Source organism: Elephas maximus, chromosome 1 (genome assembly GCF_024166365.1).
Source record: "Elephas maximus indicus isolate mEleMax1 chromosome 1, mEleMax1 primary haplotype, whole genome shotgun sequence".
Taxonomy (NCBI): Eukaryota; Metazoa; Chordata; class Mammalia; order Proboscidea; family Elephantidae; genus Elephas; species Elephas maximus.
In genome coordinates, this window is record NC_064819.1 from 43,269,413 (window position 1) to 43,281,986 (window position 12,574).

Genomic DNA, 12,574 nt, shown 5'->3' on the forward strand with positions numbered 1-12,574 from the left:
AGTATGTATTGTATTCTAGACTCTGCTCTACAACTTACCAGTTGTTTGACCTTCAACAATTTATCTTTTTTTTTTTTGTCTGAGTCTGTTCCCTCATATGTAAAAAGAACAATTTGAGTTGGCTCTCTTAGGCCCTTGAAATCCAGTTTTTACATTGTTAGCACTTTTCGGTCTAAATCAAAGAGTAGATTTTAGGATAAAGAGCCCAGGGGGAAGAATTACGGAAGACAGTCACTATTCTTTTTTTTTATTTCCTGTAGATAAGAGATTTTTGGAATATGGTAGGCACTAATAAATATTTTAAGAAGAAAAGCTTGCTAACAAGAGATTCACTAAAATTTTGTTTTTAACATCATGGGTGTTAGTATTGCCAGCCAAGAGCCTACTTCTGTAGCCTTGGCTTGTCTGAAATCAGGGGAAACAAGGAGGCTAAAATCAGCCTGGCTTCCAGCACTTAGGAAATTTAACACGTTGCTTTGTAGCAGCACAAAAATGCAGCATTTCAATCTCCACTCAAAGGGGTACATTCAACAAAGGTTTGTATTAATCAAAGAGTCCCCCCCCGACCCAGAATTGCACAGACTCATTCCATTGTTATAACAACCAGTATCATATGATGGAGGTCAACAGCCTTTATCAGAACACACAAGAGAAGCTGCCTCCACAGAGCTCTTTGCATCCCTGTTTGCTTAGCAGTCTCCCTTGCTATGTTTTTCTTCTTGTGCTCTTCTGACATCTCTTATCATAAGACATCCACTTCTTGACTCCACTTGGCCTCACGCAAACTCTACATAACAGGCAGAATAAAGGAGAAGGAAAAAGAGAATGCAGGTTTTTACAAGGTGGCCCTTTAATAGTTTAGAAAATAGAGGGATATAACAGAACAGTCAACAATTACTTTAAAACAAGGATGAGGATGTAGATTATATACGAAAATTGTTACCATTAAAAACTCAGGTAATAAAGCTTCAGGCCTGACCCTGTGTTTCCACGATCTCTAAGGAGAAGAAAATCGGCCACTGAACAGGATGGTCTTTGAGAAATTATGCCGGATAAAGAAAAGGAATGGATGATCGGCAATGAAAGTTTCCTCTGGCATAAGCATGGTGAAGTTGGCAATGGCTGCTGTGGCAGCCGCCGCCTCTGTGCCTTCCTCATTCACTTCTACAAAGGACTTATGGACAATTTTTGATATAAAAAGATCCCTGGCTCCTGACATGCCGGACAGATCAGCCTTACTACTACTAAAGAGATCCTGCACACCCAGGCGGGCTAGGTAGGAGTTGAGGTTGTAGCTCTCTTCCAGCTTGAACTTGGGCAAGCTGACACTGACTTCAATGACTGGCAGATTCTCAGGTTTGGTCCACTCACTCAGCTTTTCCAAAGTCAACTGTTCTTCAATCTGGAATCAGAATGAAGAAAAAGAGGAGGTGAACTCAATCTTACACAATATTAATATATAAAGTAATAAAGCAATATTGGTACTAGTATTTAAATGCATGGACTCATAATCAGTTGTCTAATTTGTTTCCTTCATGTTTTGTGCCAAATCAGATTCTTTTTTGGAGGATTTCATTTGTTTCTGGCAACTGGTAATAATTGTTGATAATAGGACATAACCATGTTCCAAGTCATCAAAGGCCCAATTACACGGACTTTGGACATGGAGTCCATCATCCACCCATCCATCATTCATCATCCATCATCCACCCATTCATCCACCCAAGACTTACTAAGCCACTACCACGCATGGATCATTGTGATAGGCCATGATGGTTATGCTAGTTGGTACAAGGAAAAAATTAAAACTCCACTGGAGCTGTGGCAACCTGTGAACCTCAGCAGAGTTGCAGAAATCAGCTGTAATAACTTTAGCTGCTAGATAAAAATAAAAAAGACAGAGGTGATATATTAGACCTAGAGCCTGTCTAAAACAGGGGTAATAAGAGTGCCCTCTTTACAGCATTGCTGGGAGCATTAAATAAGTTAACATATGTAAAGTGATTGGCATATAGAAAGTGCTACATAAATGTGAGCTATTAGTATTATTACTATCAAACTATAACAAAATCATCATTCCACTTGTTCTATTAATGCTGATAATTCTTTTCATGGGGCTCAAGATGTTCTTTTTACAATCAGAGAAAATACAAACATGGAAATACAATTGAAAGAAGCAACACACTGATTTTAATACATAAAAAAAAAATTTTTTTTTTTTTTTTTTGCATTTATCATGATATATTTTACTAAGGATACAGAGGGAAGGCAGCCCAGAAGAACCATTAACAATGACTGGAGTGGGAAGAGAAAAGGGGAAGACATTGCTCAGGTTCTGGTTGAGTCTTGTGCTGCTAGCAATAAAAAAAAAGATAAAATGACAAGGTTATATGGTTGCTTTGTCCTTAAGATGGCACTATAAACTCACAATTGCTTTGCAGAAAAACATATTAAAGTAACTACAATTTATAAGAAAAAATTCACTCAATCCTTGTAAACTAAAATGGATTTATGGGTGTCGGACACTGTTCTAAGTGCTCATATATATTTCTATTGTTACTATTTAATCTTCACAGCAACCTTACGAAGAAGGAACTAGTATTTGCCCCATTTTACAGATAAGGAAAAGAAGTCAGAGAGGGTGTCAGTGTAGCTTGTAAGTGGCAGAGCCAGGATTTGAACTGAGACAGCCTGAATTCAGAAACTGTGGCTGTAATCACTATAGTGTATTTACCCCTTTCTGTAATCCGCGTGTTGAAAATGCAGCAGTATTAGAAAGATCAGTCACAAAAACATATTTTTTTCCAGTTCCGGTTTTTCTGTTAAATTGCATGGGAAAACATGCCCCCTGCATGAGAATGAGAAGTCGGACAGACCAGGTCGTAGCTCTCAGAGAGTGAACAGAAGACATCAGTGAGTCTGGAACACTGCGTTGGTACATCTCACTGGTTTCCATGTCAGTGCTGGCCCTCCTGCTCTCCCTAAACTGCAGCCAGACCAGATGCCACTCCTTGGCCCTCCCGTAGCACCCTGGGCATATGACCTCTTTGTACTTAACCAAACCAGTTGCTGTTGAGTGGACCCTGGCTCATGGGGGCCCCACATAAAGAGTAGAATTATGCTCCAGAGGGTTTTCAGTGACTGATTTTCTGTAAACAGATTGACAGGTCTTACACAGTACTCTATAAATGCAAGTGACTAATATTAGACCCTTTCAGAAAAGCTGCAGTCATCATCCTTTGGCCTGGTTCTGGCCCTGGCAAGAGATGCCATCACCTGAAATCACACGTAATAGAAAGCTCACATAAAGTTCATGTTAGGAGCAGGCCTGGCTCTAAAGCTTACATATCGCACGAGTCCTTTTCTATCATGTAGCTTCTGGAAATTTAATTCATGACTTTTATGAATTGTAGTAATAATGAATAGTATAGTGATAGAACTTTAGAGGGCTTGAGGAAGCTACATACTATGATGTTTTAGGGTTTTTTTTCCCCCCTCAGTGAAACAACTCTCATCTTACTGCAGTTTCTTCTAAAGCTGATTCCAGAACAGAGTTCCAGTGAACTGCCAGTTATCAATGTTACATTTAGTGTAGATTTTTAGATGTTTGCCACCACAACGATCACTGGAAGGCACTGGGCATCTTTCTTTAAAGTTTAAACCTAGGGCTTTGGAGTAGTAAATGTAGATGGGCTAATTTCAAAGGAATCACAAGGAACTGGGAAGCAAAGTCAAACAGCGTCAGTAAACACTGATCGGGCACCTCCCACGTGACACACAGGAGGAATCAATATGTCAAAAGCAAGTGTGGACCAGGAAGTGCAGGAGTGAGTTACCTTCTTCAGACCTGTGGAGTCATCTTCAATGTCATCTGGCAGCAGGATGACCATGCTGAGGTCCTCGTCTTTGTAGGGCAGTTCTAACACACGACACTTCAGTTCCTGGATGTAGCCATACGGAAATTTCTTCTTCTGATACATCATTTTAGCCATTTTTGTGTCTTTCTGAGCAGTTGAGAAGACATATCACTCAAATTAGAGGCATTCTTTTAGAGCATGAAATAATTTGGGGGAGTTAACTTTCCTTACCTTATTCAGTCTGAATGGGGCATCAGTCGTGGCCTCTTTTACGAATTTCTCCTTCCAGTTTCCTTTGAAATAAATTGCATTCACCAGCACAAGCTTAGTCATGCTGTCAACCACACCTGGAGCCAATAGTTCTGGAATTTTCCCTAAAAAGGTAAGGCAAGAGTTTTTTAAATCCACATGTCAGAATTCCAAATTTGAACCAGCGTTTTACTAGCACTGAAATGGAATTCAAATGTATGTATACCTTTTTACTAAATTTCCTTTAACATGGTATGCAGTTAGGAAACCTCGATCAGTGTGTCAAGGTTTAAATAAACCAATTCATGAGGCAGACCGGTATGACACATATCCACCCCTAGGAAGAGTTACACCTTAAACAAAACTAAAAAAATCTGTTGCCATCAATTCCAACTCATAGTGACCCAAAGGACAGAGTAGACCTGCCCCATAGGGTTTCTAAGGAGTGGCTGATGGAATCGAACTGCCGAATTTTACGTTAGCAGCCATAGCTCTTAACCCCTGTGCCACCAGGGCTCCACAGGAGAGTCAACATTTTTAAACAAGTATGAGCTAAAAGGCTAAAAATAGGAAAAAGCTCCATTTCTGGATGGTGGGACAAATAGGAGTCTTGTTTTGTGAATGGCCTTTGTTTTTCAGATTTTAAAAAAAAGTTTCAGTCACCACTTCTCACACGACAAGCATACTCTCGCAATAAAGGTTTTAACACATGTCCAGAAGGTAGCACAGTTACTCCGCTGAACAAAAGCTCTGCCGAGGACCTGGAGCAGCTTTGTTACAGGAGTCAGGGATTCTGTAAAGTGCACTGACTCACACCAGGTGGACGTTAGAAGACAGGCTGATTCAACAGATAAACTGATCCTGAGAGTCAATGCCCACTCCAACATGCCTGATGTATTTGGCAAGGTGTTGGCAAATAATAAAGCTTGTGACTACTGATGTCATTCCATATGTATATTAAATACATTTGGGCAGGCCAGATTTTTCTCAAAATGTTTCTTCCTTTCAGTTCCATAGACACTTCCAAACTCCCTGAGGGACCAAACTGAGGGCTGTGGGAACCATGGTCTCGGCAAACATCTAGCTGAATTGGCATAACATATTTATAAAGAAAATGCTCTACATTCTACTTTGGTAAGTAGCATTTGGGGTCTTAAAACCTTCTGAGTGGCCATCTAAGATACTCCATGGTCACCCTGTCTTGAGTAAGGGAGAATGAAGAAAACCAAAGATACAATGGAAAGATTAGCTCAAAGGACTAAGGGACACAACTATTACAGCCTTCACCAGACTGAATCCAGCACAACTATATGGTGCCCAGCTACCACCACCGACTACTCTGACAGGGATCACAATAGAGGGTCCTGGATAGAGCTGGAGAAAAATGTAGAAGAAAATTCTAACTCACAAAAAAAAGAAGGCAGACTTACTGGTCTGACAGAGACTGGAGACACCCCAGAGTATGGCCCCCGGACACCCTTTTAGCTCAGTAATGAAGTCACTCCTGAGATTCACCATTCATCCAAAGATTAGACAGGCCCATGAAACAAAATGAAACTAAAGGGGCACACCAGCCCAGGGGCAAGGACAAGAAGGCAGGAGGGGACAGGAAACCTGTTAATGGGGAACCCAAGGTGGAGAAGGGGAGGATGCTGACATGTCGTGGGGTTGTTAACCAATGTCACAAAACAATGTGTACTAACTGTTTAATGAGAAACTAGCTTGTTCTGTAAACCTTCATCTAAAGTACAACAACAATAATTAAATTTTTTTTTCCTTTTGTCCTATATATAATATTAGCTGGAATTTCAAAATGTTGTTTGGGAGAACCTTTAGGGGAAAAAATAGTTATTTTTGTTAAATCAGGCTTAAATTGTTATTTTGGCGAATTTCTAATGTTTAGAAGCTGTCTAGTAAATAAGGCAGCGAAGAATTCTCACAGGCATTCCACTGTGGGACTGTGAGCTTGTCTGGGCAGGATGGGTAGGGAGGGGTGTGGAGAGGGAGTGAAGGGAATGCAGAGAAGAAAAGGAACACCTGCATATAGGATTACCTGTTGCTCAGGAACATCTGCACATAGGATTACCTATCGCTCAGTCCCTCACCTTCTGTCTGGCCTTTGACCCACTGATTTATCTCCTTCCTTGCCTCCTCAGACGCATGCTGGAAATCCACACTGGCCAAGTCAGCCCCGTACATTTTCTGAGTTGACTCCAAGAACTCCTATAAGGAAAGAAGGAAAAAAAGGAAGTGTCCTGAATAACTCCTACTACATGCAGAAATGGTTTTTTAAAATCCTTAAGCATGACAGAAATCATCCTAAAAGGCCAAATTCCATTCTAACACAGCAACTGTTATGCTTTTGGTGCTTTATAAAATTTCACAATTCTTTTCATAAAGGCCTCTGACTAACATTTTCATAAATGAGCCAACACTGACTGTACTTCAATGCAGTTACGGCGAATGCTCTCCGACTGCAGGGACCATGGCCCAGAACCACCACGTCACCTGACGGGAACAGTCTGCACCATGTTCTCCTTCTGGTCGCTTTTCTGCAGGTGCTCACCTCAGAAGTCACAAACAATCCAAGTGATACTGAAATCGAATGCTTCTAAATATTAAAACCGACTTTTGTGCCATGATGGTGCTGAAGAAGCCACACTGCCGGGTGGAGTTTTAGAGTGTGAAGTGCTGTATACTTACAGGGAGGAAGCTATAGGTTTTCTCTCCGTATAACCTGTTGGCAAGTTTCAGAATGTAGGAAGCACCACATTTGTTGACTTCAGCATTCAGACTCTGAAATCTTGAATGAACCTCCTCAACTGCATCAAAATGAAACGTCTAAAATAAAGAAAACATTCTTTCCATGACCATTTATTTTGAAATTACGAAGTGATTCCTCGGTGTTTGCTACCCTCAATTTAAAGTAGTGTGTTTTCATTACTATTACTGACGAGTCATTCCCAGCCCAATACTTCATTAACTTTTCACTAGGGATCAAACAGTAGAGAATCCAAAATTTATAGCTATGTAAGACACAATTACTGCTTTTACTTCACTTTTTGTTACAATTATGTTCCACGAATAGGAGTGGTTAATAACTAAATATTTGTATAAGTCTGCTTTTGCAAAGATAAACATAAATGGATGTCCATGTTTCTATCAAACATAATTTTACTGAGTCTGAGGAATAAACAATAAAAAGAATCATTATCAATTCAGAAAGACAAAAACATTACACATTGAGCTTTTTTTAAAATAAACTTAGAAGTAACTCATTTGCTTAAAAATAACAGTTTTAAACTTAGATTTCGGGCAAAAGTTTAATTTTCCAAGTTTATAAATATAGCAGCCCTTTATGGTTTTATGAGGCCTGGACTGCTCCAGGCTTTTAAGACACAGTGATAAAACTACATAGCTGTACAAAGTCCACATTATTCACCCAGATACGGTGTTTGCATAGTTACTGTGATCAGTGCAGAATATTTAATCTGCTTTAAAGGAAATGGAGGGGGGGGTCCTCATCAAGGTAATGCCACCGACTTCTCCACCATAGTGCTTTTCCTACGTCTCATTACTCTTGGGACTAGAAAATACTTTGTAACATCCCACCTGAACCTATATATTTAAAAAGTAGTTTTGATACCTGGCAAGTATGCTGGGTGACAGCCACAAAGAAAGATGAACGACACCACTGTTCATCATGCTCAAAGGTAGCATTACATAATGGGTATTATTTATGACTAGCATGTTATCACATGCAAAGCAGAACCCTGGAACTCCTAGCCAAGGAAAAGATGCTAGGGTGGACAGGAAGGCTGGACAGGGATTTCTCCGAGCCTTGTAAAACGGCTCTCTCCTCAGCAGGGACACGGTGCCTGGCACATTGGGCACTCACTAAAGGTCTGATGATGATGAAATCCTGCACACAGTGGTTGTGCCTGGGGCTTTTTCGGAAAGTCTGACCTTGTGATTTATAGTTGTTGGCACAGAAATACAGCTGTTCTTTTAAAAAAACATCTTGTAGGAGCTACAAGGTACAAGTTTGTATAGAAACTTTGAACCAGAAGGAAGACGGCAGGGAAGGAGGCAGGTTTGGTTTTCCTGACCTTGGACAGCTGCGCTGCGGTGCTGCCCCGGGCCCCCAGAAAGACCATAGCCAGCGCCGTGGAAATGCTGAAGGGAGAAAAGAAGATGTTTCCCGCCGGATTGTCTTCATTCAAGGCGCGGAACAGGTCAATGGCGAAGCGCGTGTTGGCAGCGCTCAGCGGCTCCATGGCTGCGGGCTAGGACACAGAACAGAGGTCTAGGCTGCCACAGGCCACCCTGGCACACTGGGCTCGGCCTGTGCCAGCGCCCGGGGGCTCCCTCCCTTTTACTCAGGAGGGTTAAGAACCCAATCTTTTCCCCCTCCCGGTACTGCCCAAGGAGCCCGCAGAAACACGGGTTCAGCCCCGGGGTCCTAAAGGGCTGCAGGGAGCGACTACCAGCCAGCTCTGGGTCCCTGCACCGCCTAGTGAGCCTCTGATTCATTTGGGCAATGCATCCATTGTCCTAAATGTACCTGAGATAAGATTTTCCTTAGGAAGCCAGAGCTACCAGCTATACCTCAAAGCAAATCCCGGCAAAGCAGATCTAATCAGCCTCTTGTTTGGGATCCGATCACTAACGTTTGGAGCTCCCGCGTCCAGCGTCTCCAGGCTGGTGTAGGGGAGTCCGAAGCCTGGCCAGGTTTCTCCCAGTCATCTCTTAAGGTTTGGGGTGGCTAAGCACTGGCTTTTGCATCTGAGCGCCCATTGCCTCTCAGAGCCTTCATTTCCCCAAACACAGGCAAGCAGCAATAACAGTGCAAGCAGTGAGTGGAATTATTAAATTACTGTTCTGCTCAGTAATTTCTAGGCTTGCCGCGGCCGCCTCCTTTCCTGCCTCCAGCCCCAGAAGGGAGAAACTGGCTCCGGGCTGGGCTGTCTGGGCGGCACAAACCGCTCCGAAAGGAGGGCTCCTCCGCCATGAAGAAAACACTCGGACCTCAGGTTTCGGTTCGTGGCTCTCTCGGGGACGCCCGGCCCGGCACTCCCTACTCCCTCTCTCGCCGGCTGGGCTGGCGCTCGCGCCCGGAACGCAGGCAGGGGCCCCGGGATCGCCCTCCAGGCGCGCGGCGGCGTTGGGGCTGCACTGCCCTCGGACACGGGTGGAGGGGCCCAGGGCGCCCGCCGAGCACCGTGCCCTTCCCGCACCCGCGCGGCCCTTACCGGTAGTGGCGCAACAGGTCAGCGGCGGGGCCAGGCGGGGAAGGAAGTGCGGGCGCCTTATAGAGCGCGGAGGAGGCGTGTCGGACAGCCGTGGGAGGGCCTGGCCCAGGCGCCTTTTCCTTGAGGAGTCACTAGTGGCTGGAGCTGAGAGCGGTGACTATGATCCCGCGGGGCATCAGCGCCTTCCTGAGCTCTCTGCCTTTCCAAATCTCTGGCAAGGATCTGACAGAGCGCTTCTTACTAAGGTGTGAATGACTGAGAAGCCAGATGCGTCACCTCTTAGAGGGCAAACCATTCTCATTTGAATCCCATCTATATTCCAAACTCTGGTGTTTGGTTTGTGGAAACAAATTTGGATACTCTTCACTGAGAAAAGAATGTTGTTAGGTTCCCTCGAGTCCATTCTGACTCTTAGCTGCCCTATGTACCACAGAAGGAAACACTGCTCTGTCCTGTGCCATCCTTACAATCCTTGTTATGTTTGAGCCCATTGTTGCAGCCACCGTGTCAGCTCATCTCCTTGAGGGTCTTCCTCTTTTTTGCTGACGCTCTACTTTACCACACACGATGTCCTTCTCCAGGGACTGATCCCTCCTGACAATATGTCCAAAGTATATAAGAAGCAGCCTCGCCATCCTTGCTTCTAAGGAGTATTCTGGTTGTACTTTTTCCAAGACAGATTTGTTCCTTTTGGCAGTCTATGGTATATTGAGTATTCTTCACCAACACCACAAGTCAAAGGTGTCAATTCTGTTCCATCTTCCTTATTCATTGTCCAGCTTTCCCATGCATATGAGCGGATTGAAAATACCATGGCCTGGGTCAGGCACACCTCAGTCTTCAAGGTGACATCTTTGCTTTTGAACACTTTAAAGAGGTCCTTTGCAGCAGATTTGCCCAATGCAATGAACGCATCTTTTGATTTCTTGAGTGCTGCTTCCATCGGTGTTTGACTGTGGATCCCAGTAAAAGGAAATCCTTGACAACTGCAGTCTTTTCTTTGTTTATCATGATGTGGCTTATTGCTCCAGTTTTGAGGATTTTTATTTTCTTTATGTTGAAGTGTAATCCATACTGAAGGCCGTGGTCTTTGATCTTCATTAGTAAGTGGTTCAAGTCTTCTTTGCTTTCAGCAAGCGAGGTTATGTCATCTGCATAAAGCAGGTTGTTAATGAGTCTTCCTCCAATCCTCATTCCCCATTCTTCTTCATATAGTCCAGCTTCTCAGATTATTTGCTCAGCATACAGAAAATAGGCATGGTGAAAGAATACAACCCCTGACACACACCTTTCCTGACTTTAAACCATTCAGTATTCCCTTGCTCTGTCCGAACAACTGCCTCTTAATCTATTTACAGGTACCTCATGAGCACAATTAAGTGTTCTGGAATTCCCATTCTTTGCAATGTTATCCATAATTTGTTATGACTACACAGTCAAATGCCTTTGCATAGTCAATAAAACACAGGTAAACATCCTTCCGGTATTCTCTGCTTTCAGCCAGGATCCATGACATCAGCAATGCTATCCCTGGTTCCATGTCCTCTTCTGAATCTTGCCTGAATTTCTGGCAGTACCCTGTCACTATACTGCTGCAGCTGCTTTTGAATGATCTTCAGCAAAATTTTGCTTGCATGTGATATTAATGATATTGTTCAATAACTTCCACATTTGGTTGGATCACCTTTCTTAGGAAAAGGCATAAATATGGATCTCTTCCAGTCAGCTGGCCAGGTAGCTCTCTTCCAAATTTCTTGGCATAGACAAGTGAGCACTTCCAGTGCTGCATCAGTTAGTTGAAAGATCTCAATATTCCATCAATTCCTGGAGCCTTGTTTTTTGCCAATGCCTTCATGCAGCTTGAACTTCTTCCTTCAGTACCATCGGTTCCTGATCATATGCCACCTCTTGAAATGGTTGAACATTGACTAATTCTTTTTGGTATAATGGCTCTGTGAATTCCTTCCACCTTCTTTTGATGCTTCCTGTGTCCTTTAATATTTTCCCCATAGAATCCTTCACTATTGCAGCACGAGGCTTGAATTGTTTCTTCAGTTTTTCAGCTTGAGAAACATTGAGCATGTTCTTCCCTTTTGGTTTTCTATCTCCAGTTCTTTGCACATGTCATTATAATACTTTACTTCGTCTTCTCGAGAGGCCCTTTGAAAATCTTGTGTTCAGTTCTTTACTTCATCATTTCTTCCTTTTGCTTTAGCTGCTCAACATTCGAGAGCAAGTTTCAGAGTCTCCTCTGACATCCATCTTGGTCTTTTGTTTCTTTCCTGTCTTTTCAATAATTTCTTGCTTTCTTCATGGGTGATGTCCTTGATGTCATTCCACAACTCATCTGGTCTTCATCATTAGTGTTCAGTGTGTCGAATCTATTCTTGAGATGGTCTCTAAATTCAGGTGGGATATACTCCAGGTTGTATTTTGGCTCTCATGGACTTGCTCTGATTTTCTTCAGTTTCAGATTGAACTTACATTGAGCAATTGATGGTGTGTTCCACTGTCAGCCCCTGGCCTTGTTCTGACTGATGATATTGAGCGTTTCCATCGTCTCTTTCCACACATGTAGTGGATTCGATTCCTGTGTATTCCATCTGGCGAGGTCCATGTGTATAGTCACCCTTTACATTGGTGAAGAAAGGTATTTGCAGTGAAGGAGCTGTTGGTCTTGCAAAATTCTATCATTTGACCTCCAACATCGTTTCTATTACCAAGGCAATATTTTCCAACTACCAGTCCTTATTCTTTGTTTCCAACTTCTGCATTCCAATCACCAGTAATTATCAATGCATCCTGACTGCATGTTTGATCAATTTCAGACTGCAGAAGAAGATAAAAAGCTTCAATTTCTTCATCTTTGGCCTTAGTGGTTGGTGTATAAATTTGAGTAATAGTCATATTAACAGTTGTCCTTGTAGGCGTATGGATGTTATCCTGTCACTGACAACGTTGTACTTCAGGATAGATCTTGAAATGTTCTTTTTGACAATGAATGCAACACCATTCATCTCAAGTTGTCATTCCCAGCATAGTAGACTATATGACTGTCCAATTCAAAATGGCCATTACCAGTCCATTTCAGCTCACTAATGCCTAGGATATCGAAGTTTACGTGTTCCATTTCATTTTTGACAATTTCCAATTTTCCTAGATTCGTACTTTGTACATTCCAAGTTCCAATTATTAATGGATGTTTGCAGCTGTTTC

At 42.7% G+C, this 12,574-nt stretch overlaps 1 protein-coding gene across 3 annotated transcripts; it reads right to left on the minus strand.

Annotated features, from left to right (window-relative positions):
• Positions 1-212: 212 nt before the first annotated feature.
• Positions 213-9,420, minus strand: SERPINB1 (serpin family B member 1). Of its 3 annotated transcripts, none has more exons than XM_049882464.1 (7): positions 8,715-9,347; positions 8,216-8,392; positions 6,810-6,947; positions 6,212-6,329; positions 4,089-4,231; positions 3,837-4,004; positions 213-1,402 (listed from the first exon to the last, which is right to left on the minus strand). In XM_049882464.1, exons 2-7 carry the CDS (start codon positions 8,381-8,383, stop codon positions 998-1,000), a joined length of 1,140 nt encoding a protein of 379 aa, XP_049738421.1. In that variant the 5' UTR covers positions 8,384-8,392; positions 8,715-9,347; the 3' UTR covers positions 213-997. The 3 variants fall into 3 exon arrangements, with proteins under 3 accessions (XP_049738421.1, XP_049738411.1, XP_049738429.1); XM_049882454.1 differs by having other exon boundaries at positions 8,671-9,347; XM_049882472.1 differs by lacking the exon at positions 8,715-9,347 and adding an exon at positions 9,359-9,420 and having other exon boundaries at positions 214-1,402.
• Positions 9,421-12,574: the final 3,154 nt, after the last annotated feature.

Coding starts and splice junctions, on each gene's coding strand:
- SERPINB1 (XM_049882464.1), bottom strand. CDS start 8,383: ATGGAGCCGCTGAGCGCTGCCAACACGCGCTTCGCCATTGACCTGTTC. Junction 6,948..8,215: donor CCGCAGCGCAGCTGTCCAAG/GTCAGGAAAACC, acceptor TCTTTATTTTAG/ACGTTTCATTTTGATGCAGT. Junction 1,403..3,836: donor ACTCCACAGGTCTGAAGAAG/GTAACTCACTCC, acceptor TTCTGATTCCAG/ATTGAAGAACAGTTGACTTT.